This window comes from Nerophis lumbriciformis, linkage group LG33 (genome assembly GCF_033978685.3).
Source record: "Nerophis lumbriciformis linkage group LG33, RoL_Nlum_v2.1, whole genome shotgun sequence".
NCBI classification, from domain to species: Eukaryota; Metazoa; Chordata; class Actinopteri; order Syngnathiformes; family Syngnathidae; genus Nerophis; species Nerophis lumbriciformis.
In genome coordinates, this window is record NC_084580.2 from 22,573,942 (window position 1) to 22,596,552 (window position 22,611).

At 41.6% G+C, this 22,611-nt stretch overlaps 1 protein-coding gene across 1 annotated transcript; it reads left to right on the forward strand.

Moving 5' to 3' along the window:
- Nucleotides 1–399: 399 nt before the first annotated feature.
- On the forward strand, nucleotides 400–22,219 carry LOC133575591 (uncharacterized). Its single transcript, XM_061928280.2, has 5 exons — nucleotides 400–426; nucleotides 522–599; nucleotides 1,622–1,745; nucleotides 11,616–11,834; nucleotides 20,518–22,219. Exons 1-5 carry the CDS (start codon nucleotides 400–402, stop codon nucleotides 21,651–21,653), a joined length of 1,584 nt encoding a protein of 527 aa, XP_061784264.1. The 3' UTR covers nucleotides 21,654–22,219.
- Nucleotides 22,220–22,611: the final 392 nt, after the last annotated feature.

A 22,611-nucleotide genomic window follows, 5' to 3' on the forward strand; every position in this document is an offset into this window, starting at 1 on the left:
CCAACTTTCTGTCCTTTTTTTAAACATAATATGACAATGGTGGCAGGGCAGCAGAAGAGGGGTTAGTGCATCTGCCTCACAATGCAAAGGTCCTGAGTAGTCCTGAGTTCAATCCCGGGCTCGGGATCTTTCTGTGTGGAGTTTGCATGTTCTCCCCGTGACTGCGTGGGTTCCCTCCGGGTACTCCGGCTTCCTCCCACCTCCAAAGACATGCACCTGGGGATAGGTTGATTGGCAACACTAAATTGACCCTAGAGTGTGAATGTTGTCTGTCTATCTGTGTTGGCCCTGCGATGAGGTGGCGACTTGTCCAGGGTGTACCCCGCCTTCCGCCCGATTGTAGCTCAGATAGGCTCCAGCAACCCCAAAAGGGACAAGCGGTAGAAAAAGTATGGATGGATGGATGACAATGGTGGCATCTCCAAGGTCAGGCTACATATCTCTTTTGTCCCAAATGGTTTACAGGATGTCGTGAAATGCCTTGAAGGCTGTGGGTCCTAAGGCTTTGTACACTTCTACAGGTATGCCATTCTGAACTGGTGCTTTACCACAGCGTGTCTGGTCCATGGCAGTTCTCACTTCCCCCCAGTAAGATGGAGGTACAAGCACACCTGAGTTGGCTTTTGTGGTATCTGTTGTAATGCCTCTTGGTCAACAGAATGTGGTCTGATGAGGAACTGACTAAAGAGTTCTTCCCAACGCCCACTGACACAAGATTTGCTCTTTAACTTGGTGGATGCATCAACAGAGAGGGGGTGTGCAGTGCCCCCTTTGGCTGGACCGAAGATGGCTTTGAGACGGCTGAAGAGCATTTTGGAGTTGATAGAGTCTGCCTAGCGCTGGGTTTCCTTAGCTTTTGATGCCCACCAAATGTCTTGCATAGAGCAAAACTCTTCAGACTTTGGCTTGACAGTCTTTGAACCTGTCATGTTCGGATCCACAGGTCGCATCAAGTTGCGCCTGTACAGCTATGTCGTACTCATCAAACCAGTCTTGGTGAATTATCTGTTTCTTGCCAAACACAGCTTGTGCAGTCGCTGTTACTACGTCCCTGAACTGGGTCCATGTGTATGGTGTATTGCCTGTAGGGGGTCCTTTTGAATCCAAATCTTGGTCCAAGCCAAGTCACAATCTTCGTTCAATGAATGTTCTGCAATTTGTCGTCCCCAAAGTAAGAACTGAACTGGGCAAGAAAGCATTTAGGTTTTCAGCACCGAAGGCTTGGAATAACCTACAATCGAACATTAAACTTCAAACCCTAGTTACGTTGAATGAGTTTAAAGCTTCTGTGAAAGGATTGCAGTCTACCTTGTCTGTATGCACATGTGTCATGTGAGCAAGTTTTAATGTTGTAAATGTGATGTTTTATGTATTTGTTTACTGTTTTTAATGTAACCTTGCTGCTGCCCTCTTGGCCAGGTCTCCCTTGGAAAAGAGATCTTTGATCTCAATGGGATTTTACCTGGTTAAATAAAGGCTAATAATAATAAGCTGGCAGGAGAGTGAAGTTTGGCTGTATTAAACCATGCTTTAGTGACCTTAGCCTATACTTTCATTTGGTTCTCATTGGGGTAAATCTGGAACCTTGGTTATTAGTTGTCCTGCCATTTTATGTGTCTAGACAATAAAGTTCCATGAATCCTTCAACTCCCCCACCCGGATACTCACCAGAACCCCTTTAGTCCAGCACATCATCCTGGTCTTGCAGCAACCCCACTGGTTCCTCGTCAAAGACAGTAGCCAATGTTAGATTATTTTCTTACTTCTTATGTATAACTAAGGTTATCCATAGCCTCGCCCCGTCATATCTTCATGTCTTTGGAACTTTAAAAGTATTGAAAACGTGACGTCTTAGAAGGACATCCTTTTTAATACTTTTTGGGGAGTTGCTGGTAGATGTGGAACATGTGCAAGTAAGACCTATGCTGACCCACAGCATGTAGCAAATAAAGTAGACACATTTAAAGGGGAACATTATCACCAGACCTATGTAAGCATCAATATATACCTTGATGTTACAGAAAAAAGACCATATATTTTTTTAACCGATTTCCGAACTCTAAATGGGTGATTTTTGGCGAATTAAACGCCTTTCTAATATTCGCTCTCGGAGCGATGACGTCACAATGTGACGTCGCATCAGGAAGCAATCCGCCATTTTCTCAAACATCGAGTCAAATCAGCTCTGTTATTTTCCGTTTTTTCGACTGTTTTCCATACCTTGGAGACATCATGCCTCGTCGGTGTGTTGTCGGAGGGTGTAACAACACGAACAGGGACGGATTCAAGTTGCACCAGTGGCCCAAAGATGCCAAAGTGGCAAGAATTTGGACGTTTGTTCCGCACACTTTACCGACGAAAGCTATGCTATGACAGAGATGGCAAGAATGTGTGGATATCCTGCGACACTCAAAGCAGATGCATTTCCAACGATAAAGTCAAAGAAATCTGCCGCCAGACCCCAATTGAATCTGCCGGAGTGTGTGAGCAATTCAGGGACAAAGGACCTCGGTAGCACGGCAAGCAATGGCGGCAGTTTGTTCCCGCAGACGAGCGAGCTAAACCCCCTGGATGTTTTGGCTCACACCGTCCCGAAGATGATCAAGAGAAAGAAATATCGACCCTAGCTTCCCTGGCCTGCTGACATGAGGGTATGTCTACAGAATATATTAATTGATGAAAATTGGGCTGTCTGCACTCTCAAAGTGCATGTTGTTGCCAAATGTATTTCATATGCTGTAAACCTAGTTCATAGTTGTTAGTTTCCTTTAATGCCAAACAAACACATACCAATCGTTGGTTAGAAGGCGATTGCCGAATTCGTCCTCGCTTTCTCCCGTGTCGCTGGCTGTTGTGTCGTTTTCGTCGGTTTCGCTTTCATATGGTTCAAACCGATATGGCTCAATAGCTTTGGGATCTTTCTGTGTGGAGTTTGCATGTTCTCCCCGTGACTGCGTGGGTTCCCTCCGGGTACTCCGGCTTCCTCCCACCTCCAAAGACATGCACCTGGGGATAAGTTGATTGGCAACACTAAAGAAAAGAACAGAAAACTCAACCACAAAAGGAGTCGAGGAAAACAAAAGAAGGCGGGTGCAGAAGTAAATGCACAAAAGATGGAACTCATTTTGTACCGGGAACAAGACGCGTACGCGAAGTAATGGTCCGACGCTGTCTGGTTGACAATCTGGACTGAAATAGGGGTCTGATTGGCAACCGGGTACAGGTGTGTCCCGGTTGCATATCAGGCAGCTGGTGTGGAAGCCTGTGAACATCACGAGGAAGTGAAAAATACCAAATAAGGGCACATGACAGGAACTCATGTACCGCATATAGATAACAAGAAAACTTAAGTCCAAAACAGCTACAAAGATGTAACAATTTCCTCACTTTCGGACTCACTATCAACCGCTATTCTCTCTGGTCGGTGGAACCAATCAGATGTTAGGACCCGCCCACTGACTTTGATGGCTGAGTTTGAAAGATAAAATACATTTATGTAGGTAATTCCATTTGTAATGAATTATTACATTTAAGTAATTATTTAAAGATGTATTTCTTTGTTTATTTTTGTCCCACTTGACCCTCCATATTTGTGGAACCCCAAGACTTCCACAATATGGACTCATTTAGCCGTTTCAAATCAAGAACACACTTATTCCAGGACGCTTATTCACTTTAATTTGAGCTATTTCTAATTTCTTATCTAAACTGACATTTTCTGTTTTGTATTGTTCAATGTTGTAATGTTTGTATCGTCTCTAGAAAGGCACCTTATAAATAAAGTTGATTATTATTATTCGTATTTTTTTAAACAGAGGATTTGGTCCTTTTAGATCATCTCCAACATTTATTTTCTTCCTGACAACTCATTTTTTGTCATGTTTATTTTCAAATCTTCTTTCAAGCCAAACAAAAGAAAATAAGTTTATTTTATCGGAGCACATTTGTATCACTACGAGAGGTATTTTGACAAAAATAAAGGATTTAGCGTTTTATTTGTATGACCGGCAACATTTCAATGGTACTATATGTAGGACATTACAATACTGTACTGCCATCTACTGGTGACTTTTGGCTACCGCACGATAAATTGACGTGTCGGCGAGGCAGGAGCTTAGTTTCACTTTCACTTTGCCTTTTACCTCATTTTTCATTATAATCAGAATAAAACACAGGACCAAAATGTATCGTTTAATAGGTGAATAATACAAGAATATATACAGTACATCATTTTAGTTAGTGAAACAATTACAAAAGAATAATAAAAGTAATCATTTTATTACAAACAACAGTTTTAACAAAGTCAATAATGCAAAATAAATGTAGAAAATCAAAAAGTGATCACGCTCCTGATTTACTCCAAAGCTTTGAGTCTTCTGCGCATGACACATCTCGCGAGAGCAGAACAATCTTAGGCGAGAGTAGAACCGTCTTGTAACGTCAAGCGTGCCAACTGTCGTAAAAGCACATTGACGCAGAAAGAAGCGAAAATGACGCTGATTAGTCAGTGTTATTATTTGTTCTTAATTATGTAAAAATTGTATGTCGTTTAAAATCCATCGTTGAGTCTTTATTTCAGAAAAAAAATCGTCTCAGTGCGCGAGAAGCTTCTCGTGCTAGCTAGCTTAGCTTGCTAGTTAGCTTAGCTTGTTAGCTGCTAACAAAGAGACGCGGACGTTATCAACACATCGCTAAGTAGAGATCAAATGTGAGTGTAAAGTGTTGTGATTGTGGGAAAATGTGCGAAAGAACGATAGCAAAGTACGAGGAGGAACTTTGTCCAACAAAAGAGGAGAAGGAGCGACAACATCAACTACTGGACGCTGTTTTCAAGAAACATCAAGTTGTGTTACACAGAACAGGTTTGTTGACTTCTTACTCTCACATCTTTACTAACTTTATATTTCATTAGTAACACTTTTCTTCAATAGGAAGATGCTTTGTCTTGTGGGGATGATGCAATGCTTTCATTTAGATTCTTCATGAAAACGAGACAGTTTGAGGTTGATGTTCCTCTCAGTTTGTAACAATGTGTGATTGATTGATTGAAGGACTTATGAGAAGTTTGCATAGGAAAGGGTACACTTTCATCACGGTACACATTCACTGCTACAAGAAAGCCTGACATGGTTTCACTTGAAATATGTGTTTAACTCACACAGAATACAGTACTATGTAGAACGTAGCATTTAAAGTACACAAATCTGCTAGAAAATACAATTTTTTGAAAGTAAAAGGCTTTTTCTATTTCCAGTACCAACCTAAAATGTATTTTCAAAGTGACTTTTAAGGAAGTAAGGGATTTACACTCCTTTATGGCTATTGATAGGGAGTTCCACATGTTGGTGGTATAGCAGGCACACAAATTAGAACATTTTTTTGGAGTGAAATCTGGGTTGAATGTGACTTGTACAACTACCTCTGGTGTTATAATGGTGAATATATTTTGAAGGATCTAGACAGGTACATGAGTATTTTAGTGGTATGGTGTATCTTCTACACCAGACCAACTGCAAGAAGATGTACTCTGTCAGATACCAAGAGCCTCCCCACGTTAAGGAAATGGTTGGCGGAAAAGTGAGCCCGAGATGGACGGTTGAGTAGAAGCTCAATCATTTTGTTTTGGGCTGTCTGGAGTTTGTTTTTCAGGGCTTTTAAGGCGTCACGGTACCAAACATGAACTCTGTAGTCAAAGTGGGGTTAAATGAGAGCTTGTGTTAGAGTCTTAAGTGTATTTCTGCCCACCAGCGGGGTCATCCTGCTATGTAAGAACTAGGGTTGTACGGTATACCGGTATTATTCATGACCGAAAGGACAAGATCACGGGTACAAGCGGCCGAAATGAGTTTCCTCCGCCGAGTGGCGGGGCTCTCCCTTAGAGATAGGGTGAGAAGCTCTGTCATTCGGGGGGAGCTCAAAGTAAAGCCGCTGCTCCTCCACATCGAGAGGAGCCAGATGAGGTGGTTCGGGCATCTGGTCAGGATGCCACCCGAACGCCTCCCTAGGAAGGTGTTTCGGGCACGTCCGACCGGTAGGAGGCCACGGGGAAGACCCAGGACACGCTGGGAAGACTATCTCTCCCGGCTGGCCTGGGAACGCCTCGGGATCCCCCGGGAGGAGCTGGACGAAGTGGCTGGGGAGAGGGAAGTCTGGGCTTCCCTGCTTAAGCTGCTGCCCCCGCGACCCGACCTCGGATAAGCGGAAGAAGATGGATGGATGGATCGATGGTATAGTACCGTGATACTAATTAATCATATTCGGTACTATACAGACTCTAAAAAGTACTACTTCTATGATTACATCAATATTTTTTGGCATCACAACAGCTTCTTTCGTTTAAAAAAAAATGTATATTAATGTTTATAAACTCAGGAAATATGTCTCTGGACACATGAAGACATTGAATATGACCAATGTATGATCCTGGGGCGGTATAGCTCGGTTGGTAGAGTGGCCGTGCCAGCAACTTGAGGGTTCCAGTCTCGATCCCCTCTTCCGCCATCTTTGGGCAAGACACTTTACCCACCTGCTCCCAGTGCCACCCACACTGGTTTAAATGTAACTTAGATATTGTGTTTCACTATGTAAAAGCACTTTGAGTCACTAGAGAAAAGCGCTGTATAAATATAATTCACTTCACTTCACTTCTTCCTGTAACTACTTGGTATCAGATTGATACTCAAATTTGTGGTATCATCCAAAACTAATGTAAAGTATCAAACAATAGAAGAATAAGTGATTATTACATTTTAACAGAAGTGTAGATAGAACATGTCAAAACACAAAATAAGCAAATATTAACAGTAAATGAACAAGTAGATGAATAATCAATTTTCTACCACCTTTCCTTAATAATTTTGACAAAATAATAGAATATAAATGATACAATATGTTACTGCATATGTCAGCAGACTAAAATACGAGCCTTTGTTTGCTTACTTACTATTATATACAAGATGGCGGCGCCCTGATGGCAGCGGCTTGCAGACGCTCTTGGAAGTGTAGAGCGATTTGGCAAAAATACCCGTCAATTCTGTCTATTTCATGGCTGGCTCACAGCGTGGACACTTCGTGATCAGATACGACCGACAGACGATTCTGGATGTGGATAGATCGGGCCGTTATAGGCTGAAAGATGCGGGTACTTTCGACCTCCTCGCTAGCATGGGGATTCTTCGCTGGCTACATCCAGCGGCCTCGAAAGCAGCGGAGTTAAGTACCAGCGAGGACCGTCAACGGAAGACACGTAAGCGGTGTGAGCGGAAGCAGAAGCGGGGATGCCGAGCAGGGCTAACAACAAAGCGAAAGGCTAATCCTCAAAGAAGCGCTAGTCCGGGTGAGAAGTTAGTTAAAATAGAACTAGCCAGCGCCAGGCTGGATAATACCTGCACACATAGCAACTATTTTAGAACAATACACAACTCAAAAAATGTTTTTTCTGTGTCAGAAGTAGACATGCACTCTACTGAGGTGGCAAGTTATGATGCGTTCGGTTTATCACAACATCAAGCAAACAATCGGAAAATTCCCGTCATATCAATTCCTAGATATGGTCGAAATTATTTAAATTGCACTACACATAATAAACACAACATTATTAATATTGCTACTACGGATAATTTCAACAAAAACTCCTCAAAACAGCCCACTACCTATAATATGGGCTTCTTAAACATAAGATCATTATCTTCCAAAACGTTATTAGTTAATGAGGTCATTAGAGACAATAATCTTGACGTTATTGGTCTCGCCGAGACCTGGCTCAAACCAGACGATTTCTTTGCGCTGGGTGAGGCGTCTCCTCCTGGCTATGCGGGAGCGCATATTGCCCGTCCCATTAAAAGGGGTGGGGGAGTTGCACTCATCCACAATAAAAACTTTAATCTTACCCCGAACCTAAATAATAAATATAACTCGTTTGAGATGCTTACTATGAGGTTTGTCACACCGCTGCCTCTCCACCTGGCTGTTATCTACCGCCCCCCAGGACCCAATTCGGACTTCATCAGTGAATTTTCAGAGTTCGTTGCTGATTTAGTGACGCACGCCGACAATATAATCATAATTATTACACACTATACTATACTATTACACATTATACACTCAGCATCAAGGGTTGGAATTGGGGGTTAAATCACCAAAATGATTCCCGGGCGCAGCCACCGCTGCTGCCCACTGCTCCCCTCACCTCCCAGGGGGTGATCAAGGGTGATGGGTCAAATGCAGAGAATAATTTCGCCACACCTAGTGTGTGTGTGACAATCATTGGTACTTTAACTTTTTAACTTAACTTTAATAATGGGGGACTTTAATATCCATATGAATACCCCATCGGACCCTCAGTGCATGGCGCTCCAGACTATAATTGATAGCTGCGGTCTTACACAAATAATAAATGAACCTACGCATCGCAACGGAAATACGCTAGATCTAGTGCTGGTCAGGGGTGTCACCACCTCCAAAGTTACGATACTCCCGTATACTAAAGTAATGTCCGATCATTACCTTATAAAATTCGAAGTTCTGACTCATTGTCAACAAACTAATAATAATAACTACTATAGCAGCCGCAACATTAATGCTGCCACAACGATGACTCTTGCTGGCCTACTGCCTTCGGTAATGGCACCATTCCCAAATTATGTCGGCTCTATTGATAACCTCACTAACAACTTTAACGACGCCCTGCGCGACACCATTGATAGTATAGCACCGCTAAAGCTTAAAAGAGCCCCTAAAAGGCGCACCCCATGGTTTACAGAAGAAACTAGAGCCCATAAATTATCATGTAGAAAGCTGGAACGCAAATGGCGTGCTACTAAACTTGAGGTTTTCCATCAAGCATGGAGTGATAGTTTAATAACTTATAAACACATGCTTACCTTAGCTAAAGCTAAATATTACTCAAATCTCATCCACCTCAACAAAAATGATCCGAAATTTTTGTTTAGTACAGTAGCATCGCTAACCCAACAAGAGACTCCTCCCAGTAGCTCCACCCACTCAGCAGATGATTTTATGAATTTCTTTAATAAGAAAATTGAACTCATTAGAAAGGAGATTAAAGACCATGCATCGCAGCTACAACTGGGTTCTATTAACACAGATACGACTGTATCTACGAAGGATACCGCCCTCCAAAATAGTTTCTCTCTCTTTGATGAAATAACATTAGAGGAATTGTTAAGATGTGTTAAGGGGACAAAGCAAACAACATGTTTACTTGACGCATTTCCTGGGGAACTTATTAAGGAGCTTTTTGTATTATTAGGTCCATCAGTGCTAAATATTATAAACGTATCACTTTCCTCTGGCACTGTTCCACTAGCATTCAAAAAAGCGGTTATTCATCCTTTGCTCAAAAGACCTAACCTCGATCCTGACCTCATGGTAAACTACCGGCCGGTGTCCCACCTTCCGTTTATCTCGAAAATCCTCGAAAAAATTGTCGCACAGCAGCTAAATGAACACTTAGTGTCTAACAATCTCTGTGAACCTTTTCAATCCGGTTTCAGGGCAAATCACTCTACGGAGACAGCCCTCGCAAAAATGACTAATGATCTACTGCTAACGATGGATTCTGATGCGTCATCTATGTTGCTACTTCTTGATCTTAGCGCTGCTTTCGATACCGTCGATCATAACATTTTGTTGGAGCGTATCAAAACACGTATTGGTATGTCAGACTTAGCCTTGTCGTGGTTTAACTCTTATCTTACTGACAGGATGCAGTGCGTCTCCCATAACAATGTGACCTCGGACTATGTTAAGGTAACGTGCGGAGTCCCCCAGGGTTCGGTTCTTGGCCCTGCACTCTTTAGTATTTACATGTTGCCGCTAGGCGACATCATACGCAAATACGGTGTTAGCTTTCATTGTTATGCTGATGACACCCAACTCTACATGCCCCTAAAGCTGACCAACACGCCGGATTGTAGTCAGCTGGAGGCGTGTCTTAATGAAATTAAACAATGGATGTCCGCTAACTTCTTGCAACTCAACACTAAGAAAACGGAAATGCTGATTATCGGTCCTGCTAAACACCGACATTTATTTGATAATACCACCTGAACATTTGACAACCAAACAATTACACAAAGCGACTCAGTAAAGAATCTGGGTATTATCTTCGACCCAACTCTCTCCTTCGAGTCACACATTAAGAGTGTTACTAAAACGGCCTTCTTTCATCTCCGTAATATCGCTAAAATTCGTTCCATTTTGTCCACTAGCGACGCTGAGATCATTATTCATGCGTTCGTTACGTCTCGTCTCGATTACTGTAACGTATTATTTTCGGGTCTCCCTATGTCTAGCATTAAAAGATTACAGTTGGTACAAAATGCGGCTGCTAGACTTTTGACAAGAACAAGAAAGTTTGATCATATTACGCCTATACTGGCTCACCTGCACTGGCTTCCTGTGCACTTAAGATGCAACTTTAAGGTTTTACTACTTACGTATAAAATACTACACGGTCTAGCTCCGTCCTATCTTGCCGATTGCATTGTACCATATGTCCCGGCAAGAAATCTGCGTTCAAAGAACTCCGGCTTATTAGTGATTCCCAGAGCCCAAAAAAAGTCTGCGGGCTGTAGAGCGTTTTCTATTCGGGCTCCAGTACTATGGAATGCCCTCCCGGTAACAGTTAGAGATGCTACCTCAGTAGAAACATTTAAGTCCCATCTCAAAACTCATTTGTATACTCTAGCCTTTGAATAGCCCCCTTTTTTTAGACCAGTTGATCTGCCGTTTCTTTTCTTTTCTCCTCTGCTCCCCCCTATCCCTTGTGGAAGGGGAGACACACAGATCCGGTGGCCATGGATGGGGTGCTGGCTGTCCGGGGTCGGGACCCGGGGTGGACCACTCGCCTGTGTATCGGTTGGGAACATCTCTGCGCTGCCGACCCGTCTCCGCTCGGGATGGTTTCCTGCTGACCCCACTGCGGACTGGACTCTTACTGTTATGCTGGATCCACTATGGACTGTACTCTCACAATATTATGTTAGACCCACTTGACATCCATTGCATTCGGTCTCCCTAGAGGGGGGGGGGGGGGGGGGTTACCCACATATGCGGTCCTCTCCAAGGTTTCTCATAGTCATTCACATCGACGTCCCACTGGGGTGAGTTTTTCCTTGCCCTTATGTGGGCTCTGTACCGAGGATGTTGTTGTGGCTTGTGCAGCCCTTTGAGACACTTGTGATTTAGGGCTATATAAATAAACATTGATTGATTGATTGATTGATTAAAAGATTATGGTTAAGTTTAGAGATAAAGTTTAGGTGTCATAGACCGTATACATAATACAATATTTACACACTTTATATCAGTGAGTGTAAAGTTAAGAATGCATCAATCAATGTTGCCTCGTACTTATAAAAAAACTGTTCAAATTGCTCCTCATCAAATTTCCAAGTCTGTTTTTGTACCACTTTTGAATTAATTTTAGTGACTGGGACAAAAGGAAGTAGTTCCCGTGTTTTTATTGGTTGTTTTGCTACACACTTTTAACACAACACACACAAGAACACAAATAATGTCATTGTGTTAACAGTGTCAGTCCAAAACTATTTCTATTCTCTCTTTATCTTATTTACTTATTTACCCAACAGACATCCAGCAGGCCCCCCACCTTAAAGAGGAAGAGGAGGATCCACAGCCTCCCCACATTAAAGAGGAAGAGGAGGAAGTGTGGATCACACAGGAGGAAGAGTGTCTTCTAGGGCAGGAGGAGGCTGATCTCAGCAAGTTTCCACTGACTGTTGTCTCTGTGAAGACTGAAGAGCATGAAGACAAACCACCTGAGTCCTCACAGCTTCATCACAGTCCAAGTAAGCACATATCATTTTATTCTCAGGGCATTCAATCCATCACAACTGGACTGTTCACTTTGTCTTAGAAGACGTTTGTCCTCTCATCCAAGTAGGCTTCATCACTTCATGCTCATAGACTTAAAGTCTTAAATCTAATCATTTGAATTTAGAGGGGAACTGCACTTTTTGGGGGAATTTTTTCTATCGTTCACAATCATTATAAAAGACATGACGATGGATTTTTTTGGTTTTAATCACATTCTAACTCATAAATGTAAATAAAAGTCCACTTGCAATGGAGCCAATGGGAGGTCCTCTATAACCATCCAAAAAGCGCCAACAATACTCCATTTGCATTTTGTGGCTTGAATATCAACCAAGTATTAGTGATATTGTTATTATAAGTGCTAATGCAGACAAACTATTTAAAGCTTGTGTTCCCAAGTTGACACCACCGGCTGGTGAGCTCCTTCTTTGCCTCGATGCTGGTGAAAAATTATTCCAGATCATGAATCGTGCCTCTCACCTGGGCGTACGACACAAAAAGACGCTTGACGTCACCCCCCTTTTCCATGCGACGTTTGAGTCATTCGGCATCTAAACAGGAATATAACAAGATTCTATCAGTCTGCGTCATAGTGACAGCAGACCATGTACAGTAAGTGATGTTTTATTATGTTTGTTGGCTCTCAGGAAGTCTGCAGTGTGTAATATTCAGTGATTTTTTTATTTATAGGTAAAATCCCATTGAGATCAAATATCTTTTTTCCAAGGGAGACCTGGCCAAGAGGGCAGCAGCAAAGTTACATTAAAAACAGTAAACACTAAACAACACATTAAACATCACATTTACAAACCTTGTTTCCATACGAGTTGGGAAATTGTGTTAGATGTAAATATAAACGGAATACAATGATTTGCAAATCCTTTTCAACCTATATTCAGTTGAATGCACTACAAATACAACATATTTGATGTTCAAACTGATAAACTTAATTTTTTTTTTTGCAAATAATAATTAACTTAGAATTTCATGGCTGCAACACGTGCCAAAGTAGTTGGGAAAGGGCATGTTCACCACTGTGTTACATGGCCTTTCCTTTTAACAACACTCAGTAAACGTTTGGGAACTGAGGAGACACATTTTTTAAGCTTTTCAGGTGGAATTCTTTCCCATTCTTGCTTGATGTACAGCTTAAGTTGTTCAACAGTCCGGGGGTCTCCGTTGTGGTATTTTAGGCTTCATAATGCGCCACACATTTTCAATGGGAGACAGGTTTGGACTACAGGCAGGCCAGTCTAGTACCCACACTCTTTTACTATGAAGCCACGTTGATGTAACACGTGGCTTGGCATTGTCTTGCTGAAATAAGCAGGGGCGTCCATGGTAACGTTGCTTGGATGGCAACATATGTTGCTCCAAAAGCTGTATGTACCTTTCAGCATTAATGGCGCCTTCACAGATGTGTAAGTTACCCATGTCTTGGGCACTAATACACCCCCATACCATCACAGATGCTGGCTTTTCAACTTTGCGCCTATAACAATCCGGATGGTTCTTTTCCTCTTTGGTCCGGAGGACACGACGTCCACAGTTTCCAAAAACAATTTGAAATGTGGACTCGTCAGACCACAGAACACTTTTCCACTTTGTATCAGTCCATCTTAGATGAGCTCAGGCCCAGCGAAGCCGACGGCGTTTCTGGGTGTTGTTGATAAACGGTTTTCGCCTTGCATAGGAGAGTTTTAACTTGCACTTACAGATGTAGCGACCAACTGTAGTTACTGGCAGTGGGTTTCTGAAGTGTTCCTGAGCCCATGTGGTGATATCCTTTACACACTGATGTCGCTTGTTGATGCAGTACAGCCTGAGGGATCGAAGGTCACGGGCTTAGCTGCTTACGTGCAGTGATTTCTCCAGATTCTCTGAACCCTTTGATGATATTACGGACCGTAGATGGTGAAATCCCTAAATTCCTTGCAATAGCTGGTTGAGAAAGGTTTTTCTTAAACTGTTCAACAATTTTCTCACGCATTTGTTGACAAAGTGGTGACCCTCGCCCCATCCTTGTTTGTGAATGACTGAGCATTTCATGGAATCTACTTTTATACCCAATCATGGCACCCACCTATTCTGAATTTGCCTGTTCACCTGTGGGATGTTCCAAATAAGTGTTTGATGAGCATTCCTCAACTTTACCAGTATTTATTGCCACCCTTCCCAACTTCTTTGTCACGTGTTGCTGGCATCAAATTCTAAAGTTAATGATTATTTGCAAAAACAAAAAAGTTTATCAGTTTGAACATCAAATATGTTGTCTTTGTAGCATATTCAACTGAATATGGGTTGAAAATGATTTGCAAATCATTGTATTCCGTTTATATTTACATCCAACCCAATTTCCCAACTCATATGGAAACTTGCTCACATGACAGATGTGCATACAGACAAGGTAGACTGCAATCCTTTCAGCTTTAAACTCATTCAATGTAACAAGGGTTTGAAGTTGAAGATTTGATTGTAGGTTATTCCAAGCCTTCGGTGCTGAAAACCTAAATGCTTTCTTGCCCAGTTCAGTTCTTACTTTGAGGACGACAAATTGCAGAACATTCATTGAACGAAGATTGTGACTTCCTTGTTTCTTTGTTAAAATACAAGACAGATAAGATGGGGTGATACCCAGAATGGTTTTGTAGATGAACACATCCCAATGATTGAGGCGTCGAGCACATAAAGATGTCCAGTTAACCATTGAGTATAATACACAATGGTGAGTAAGGGGAGCGCAGTTGGTGATGAATCTCAGTGCCCCGTGGTACACACTATCCAGCTTGTGGGGACAACCCTAACCCTAACCCTAACCCTAACCCTAACCCTAACCCTAACACATCTCCATAGTCAATAACAGGTAAAAAGGTTGTTTCCACCAATTTCTGTTTCACAGTAAAAGAAAAGCAAGACTTGTTTCTATAATAAAATCCCAGTAAAAGTTTCAGGTTTTTTTTACAACATACTGAATGTGCTCCTTAAAACTCAAGTGGTCATCAATTAAAAATCCTAAATATTTAAAAGCAGATACTAACATAATTTGTTGCACATTTCTTGTTAAAATGTTCTCACACAGTGATGATCTTACAGTTTTTGATGTGGTAAAGAACATACACTTTGTTTTCTCTGCATTTAAAAGCAGTTGAAGATAGCAAAGTTGTTCTTGTACTCTGTCAAATGCATGTTGGAGATTTTAAAGGTCTCAGCAGGAGTGGGTACTGTGCAGTATATGACCGTATCATCAGCATAGAAATGGAAAGTTGAGTTCGGAATATTCTGTCCAAGATTATTTATGTAAATAGCGAATAACAAGGGGCCCAACACAGAACCTTGAGGCACACCCTTTTTCAGAGGAGAAACCTTCTATCTGAACAGCCTGAGTTCTACTTGTGAGGTCATTTGCAAACCATCCAACTGCTTGCTGAGAAAAACTAATAGCTGAAAAACGTTTGATTCAAATGACATGATCAACAGTATCAAAGGCCTTTGAAAAGTCAATAAAGAGGGACAGACAGCACTGCTTCTTGTCAAGAGCTTCAGTTACATCATTTATAAACTTCATAGCAGCAGTGACAGTACTGTGATTTTTGCGAAAACCTGACTGAAATGGTGACAGAATAAAGTTGGTGTCCAAAAAGTATTTTATCTGTTCACTGATAAGGGATTCAAGCACTGTTGCCAGAACAGAGCGTTTAGAGATCGGTCTGTAATTATTCAGATTACTAGGGTCACTTTCTTTTAATAGGGGGATTACAAGGGTAGATTTCCAATCCAAGGGGATTTCATTTAAAATTAGAGTAAGGTTAAAAATGTGAGTCAGTGGTCCAGCTATAATTTCAGCTGCCAACTTTAAGAAGAGCGGCTCCAACTTATCTGAGCCAGCTGGCTTTCTAGGTTTAAGTTGTTTTAGGGCCCTCATGACTTCTGTTGTGGTAAAGGGCGTAAAGTTAAAAACCTGGGTATTTTCAACGGTTCTTTCCGGAGTTAGCAGAACTTCAGTAGAGTTGTCAGAATTATAGAGAAAACGAGAGGAAATAAAATGATTATTATAATGACTACTCATTTCTCTTCGGTCACTTACTCTGACACCATCAACAAGTATACTAGGTGGGAGATTGACTGAATTACAGTAGGCGGACAAAGATTTGATGATTTTCCAAATCTTCTTTGGGTGTTTGAGGTTTTCAGTTGTGGTGGAGAAATAAAATTCTGATTTGACTTTCCGAATGAGAGGTAAATTGATTTCTTAATTGTCTAAAATTCAACCAATCTGCTTACAACCCTGACTTGTGTGCCCTGGCCCAAGCAGCGTTACGCTCATGCAATACATCTGACAGGTCCGATGTAAACCACTGATTGTCACGTCCTTTAACCCTACATTTTCTAAAAGGGGCATGTTTGTTCACTATACTCAAGAAGTTCTCGTGAAAATATTTCCAAGACAGTTCAACATTATCAAAAAGAGCAATTCTATCCCAATTAAAAAGATGCAAGTCATGTAAAAAAGCTTGCGTCTCAAATAATTTCATATTACGTTTTTCAACAAGACGAGGCTTGCTTTTAGGAATCCTTGTGTCTTGCACTTCTGCAATCACACAATGATCACTCACATCATTAGGGAAAACACCAGATGCAACACATTTAAAGGGCATATTTGTTAGAATTAAGTCAATTATTGTAGCTTTTTGAGGGCATTTAGGATTAGGTATTGTAGGTGAGTTAATTAATTGTGTTAAATTTAGAGATTCACACTGTGCTTTCAAAGAGTCACACACAAATGTGAGCCAGTCCCAGTTCAAATCACTATTTCATTGTATTTCAGTTGAGACAGAAGCTTCACAAGAGTAGATAGGGAATTACGAGGGGCAGATGGTGACCTATAACACCCCACTAGCATAATGGGGTGATACTAGCTAATTCAATTTCAAGTGCTAACAGTTCAAGTTTTTTACTTACTGATTCAGAGAGCACTAATTTAACATCAAACCTCTGCTTAATATGTATGGCCACTCCACCACCTATCCTTTGTCGGTCAGTACGATAGACATTAGAGCCATGAATGTAAATATCTTTATCGAATGGTGCTAGCTGTCTGCTACTGCTACCTGAACAGGTGGATTATAGGTAGGCCAAAGTCTATGGCAATCCAGTGACATTTGATGAGAAACTATCCACCAGAAATCCCACTCTGCAGAGAATTTGTTTCTCTTGCAGAGTACCACTCATTCAGACTAAAATGAATTAAAATCTCATACATAAAAAACACAAAAACTCAGACCTCAGGTAAGAACACACTGAACACAGAATAGACATGGTTGCCATCTTGGATTCCTATTCATGCTGTCCGAGTAAACCAAGCACAAGTTGCAACCTAGCAGGAACCAGGAAGCGTTGACCTAACTTGTTATCTTCCACTGCAAGTTGTCTCGCAGCAGCAGTTTCTGTCTTCCAGCCCGCTAAAACAGCCAAGGACGGACTTCAAGTACCTCAACAATGATAGTATATATCTGTATCATGAATCACCCCGACTTAAACAAGTTGAAAAACTTATTCGGGTGTTACCATTTAGTGGTCAATTGTACGGAATATGTACCTGCAACCTACTAATAAAAGTCTCAATCAATCAATCAATCAAAACGAAGATAAGTCGACAACACGCAGACAAAGCAGAGCCAGGGCAAAATTTCAAACTCAAGCACATTTGCATTCTAAATAATTACGTATTGTGATACTTGGGCTGCTTGCATAATATGTGTCCCCTCCCCCTAGAAGCAGCCTCAGTGATGTTGACTAGGGAACTCCTGAATAAATAGAGGAGCGCGTGGGACTGCCCCTCAGAGCGTGGTGGGAGACTAACTGAGTGTGCAGCCCCAAACGTTTCTCCTCTCCACATGAGCAAAATTGAACTCTGTCTCTGCCTGATTCCTTGCTTCTTGTCTCGTTTAATAGATAGTTCGGTGTTTGAACCTGACATATTTGTATTCAGTCACGTGACTTCTTCCGGGAAGTGAAAAACGTGGTGGTCAACCAAGCCAAGATGTCTGTTGTGCAGCTAGCATCTCTCTGAATACACAAAGGGCCTAGATCAGGGGCGTCCAACATACGGCCCACGTGCCGGATCAGGCCCTCGAACAGGTTTTATCCGGCCCGCGGCATGAGTTTGCTAAGTACAAAAATGAGTCGAAATTTTTGACTGAAAGAAACTGCTGTTGTAAATGTGTCCTCTAGATGTCGCAATAGCAATTCTTTGTGTCTATGTAGATGATGCTACATATGTACAAAAAAAAACAACAACACATAATGTTAGCCCACCAGTCGGGCAAAATTAGCAAACTACATCAATAACATCCTGTAATTTGATTTTGCTATTCTTATTTTATCTTTATAGATTGAAAATAAACACCAATGTGTTGACTGATGAACATTATCACATCATTGATTCTGAGAGTGTAAAAAAGGACAAATAAAGATAGAATACTATTAAAGGGGAACATTATCACAATTTCAGAATGGTTAAAACCATTAAAAATCAGTTCCCAGTGGCTTATTTTATTTTTCGAAGTTTTTTTCAAAATTTTACCCATCACGAATATCCCTAAAAAAAGCTTCAAAGTGCCTGATTTTAACCATCGTTATATACACCCGTCCATTTTTCTGTGACATCACATAGTGATGCCAACACAAACAAACATGGCGGAAAGAACAGCAAGCTATAGCGACATTAGCTCGGATTCAGACTCGGATTTCAGCGGCTTAAGCGATTCAACAGATTATGTATGTATTGAAACGGATGGTTGTAGTGTGGAGGCAGGTAGCGAAAACGAAATTGAAGAAGAAACTGAAGCTATTGAGCCATATCGGTTTGAACCGTATGCAAGCGAAACCGACGAAAACGACACGACAGCCAGCGACACGGGAGAAAGCGAGGACGAATTTGGCGATCGCCTTCTAACCAACGATTGGTATGTGTTTGTTTGGCATTAAAGGAAACTAACAACTTTGAACTAGGTTTACAGCATATGAAATATATTTGGCAACAACATGCACTTTGAGAGTGCAGACAGCCCAATTTTCATCAATTAATATATTCTGTAGACATACCCTCATCCGCGCTCTTTTCCTGAAAGCTGATTTGTCCAGTTTTGGAGTTGATGTCAGCAGGCCAGGGAAGCTAGGGTCGATATTCTTCTCTTGATTATCTTCGGTGGCATAAGGGACGGTGTGAGCCAAGACATCCAGGGGGTTTAGCTCGCTCGTCCGCGGGAACAAACTGCCGCCATTGCTTGCCGTGCTACCGAGGTCCTTTGTCCCTGAATTGCTCACACACTCCGGCAGATTCCATGGGGGTCTGGCGGCAGATTTCTTTGACTTTATCGTTGGAAATGCATCTGCTTTGAGTGTCGCAGGATATCCACACATTCTTGCCATCTCTGTCGTAGCATAGCTTTCGTCGGTAAAGTGTGCGGAACAAACGTCCAATTTCTTGCCACTTTCGCATCTTTGGGCCACTGGTGCAACTTGAATCCGTCCCTGTTCGTGTTGTTACACCCTCCGACAACACACCGACGAGGCATGATGTCTCCAAGGTATGGAAAACAGTCGAAAAAACGGAAAATAACAGAGCTGATTTGACTCGGTGTTTGTAGTGTGTTTGAGAAAATGGCGGATTGCTTCCGAGAGCGAATAATAGAAAGGTGTTCAATTCGCCAAAATTCACCCATTTAGAGTTCGGAAATCGGTTAAAAAATATATATGGTCTTTTTTCTGCAACATCAAGGTATATATTGACGCTTACATAGGTCTGGTGATAATGTTCCCCTTTAACCGCAACATGTAAGTGTAAAAAAAACAACAACAACATTATGATTTGTACATTTTCAGAATGTGTTTGTTCTATTTTTAAACAAAGAAAACAATCTGCAGTTGTCTTTATTTTTAAGTTATCTTGCCGCGATTTTACCAGTCCGGCCCACTTGGGGGTAGATTTTTCTCCATGTGGCCCCCCCATCTAAAATTAGTTGGACACCCCTGGCCTCGATCTTCCTGCAAAAAGCAGCTACGAGAAAAAAAAATCTAGCTATGAAACGAAATAGATCCCTAAAGATTTGTTGAGTAATATCAAGGACTATCCGTCGGTGGCGTTCCCAGACATGTGGAACTATCTTGAGTTCCAGACGTCATTCTACACCACAAAGGAGATGAAAGCTTAAAAAGGCATGGATGGCTACAATTTATTTGTGTGTGGCTGGGTCAAGTAAAATAGTATCAAGACTCTCGCTGATAAATCATGCGTGGTTTTTGTTCGGGTAAGGTCGGATTTTATCATTCAACTTTGCGTCTTGCGAGGACGCGTCCATGTAAACAAACAAGGACTAGGACCCCACATCTGCCACCCGTGACTGCATATCCATTTAACTAACTAACTATTATTCAATCATCACCATATTTGATTTTTGTCCTGTTGTTGGTTAATAAAAGTCCACAACCATAAAAGACTTCCAGTAAGATGTGTAATAAGAGCTATAAATGATGTAGATATTATAGTTTGTATGCATATATTTTATGAGGCCAACCTCACATAATGTGGATGGTTGGCATAAGAGCTGCAAAGTAAAATACAGTAACACCTCATTTGTGTTCTATGTTCTGCAGACGTCCAGCGGGTGTCAGCGGGGAGTCATGAAGAGGAGTGGCACACCAGTGTGGGACAGAAGGAGCTACAGGCCCCCTCCCACATTAAAGAGGAGCAGCTTCATGATGAAGATAAAGCTCAGTCCTTACAGCTTCATCACAGTCAAAGTGAGGAGAACAGAGGGGCGGAGCTTGTAAGTCAACACCTCACAGAAGCTGATGGAGAGCATTGTGAAGATATCAAGTCAGAACCAGACAGCATATTTGCTCCACTGTCAGACATGGACCACATGATGTCAGACTCTTCTGATCACAGTGACCACATTCAAAAACCTTTGGAGAGTAAAAATGAGTCTAAAGGTGATACGAGACATCACACTAACAACAAACACTTTGACTGCTCTGAATGTGGGAAATCATTTAGGCAGAAGAGTAATTTTACAGTACACATGAGAACACATACTGGAGAGAAACCTTTTGCTTGCTCTGTTTGTAAGAAGAGTTTCTCCATAAAGCAACACATGACCAGACACATGAGAACACACACTGGAGAGAAACCTTTTACTTGCTCTGTTTGTAAGAAAAGTTTCTCCATAAAGCAACACATGACCAGACACATGAGAACACACACTAGAGAGAAACCTTTTCCTTGCTCTGTTTGTAAGAAGAGTTTCTCCAGAAAGCTTGCCATGACCACACACATGAGAACACATACTGGAGAGAAACCTTTTACTTGCTCTGTTTGTAAGAAGATTTTCTCCCGAAAGCTTGACATGACCACACACATGAGAATACATACTGGAGAGAAACCTTTTACTTGCTCTGTTTGTAAAAAGAGTTTCTACAGAAAACTTGACATGACCACACACAAGAGAACACATACTGGAGAGAAACCTTTTACTTGCTCTGTTTGTAAGAAGAGTTTCTCCAGAAAGCGTAACATGACCACACACATGAAAACACACACTGGAGAAAAGCCTTTTCTGTGCTCAGTGTGTCCCAAAAGATTCTCCATAAATCAGCAAATGAAAAGACACATGAGAACACACACTGGTGAGAAACCGTTTAGTTGCACTGTGTGTGATAAGGTGTTCAGGTTTAAGTATCAGGTCAGTAAACACAAGTGTGTAACAGTCATGGAAGCTGCAGGGATTTAAAAACACTTAAACAGTGATTGTGCTAAATGTAGTTTAAAAACCCAGCATGTTTAATATGAATGTATATTTGATGTTGTATGTAGTGCTTCTCATCTTCTAGTCTTATATGTTGTCCTGGAGTTACTTTTTAAGTTGTGTGCATGTATTGAATATTATATATGTAGCTACTATTGTATTCTATTTTCTCATTGTTAAAGAGAGGACATCTTATTATTTTCATTTGGGTTTTTTTCCACACATTTTTTTCGATTACATTTGATTGATGTTCTTATCCAATTAAAAGTATGAATGAATACAATGGTTAACAAAATGTGGACTCTGGTAGATTGGCAGCCTTGTTACATCATGGATGTTAACTACTGCAAAACATCGACAAAGAAGAAAAAGGCTCTGGTGCAGTAGGTGGCGGTAGCCTACTATGCATTGTAACTCCGCCAATAGCACTTAATTCACCTGGTGGGCCAGAAGAAGAAGAAGAAGAAGAAGAACGGACTGACCGACCGACCGGATATATTTAACGTTAATCCGCGATTTCACCGAGCGTTTCACTGACGGTGAGCAGCCTGACACTGCTTCATTAACACCGCCGCTGTTTGACTCGGGGGCCGGGGCAGACGCACGCAGTAACAGTCACCTGTTACCATACCGACGAGCTAACGTGTCCAGGTTATAACCCTGTTGTCAATAAACACACGTGGAGACGGTGCTTCAGATACTGCATTTATACCGGACCACAGGAGGTATTATCAAAACGGTGTAGACACTTAGAAATCTCATAAGGAAAGTGAACAGATGTCCATCAGTGTGAAAATTAATTTGCTTCCAATGCTTCCAGGCTTCAACTAGTGCCGCAGCTGTGGCAGCTGGCGCAGCTGAGGCAGTAAGAGAGGGTGAGGAGGAAGGGATAGTAAGTACGCAGGGAGATGTTGTAGGAGAGGAGGAAGACAGGCAGCATGTA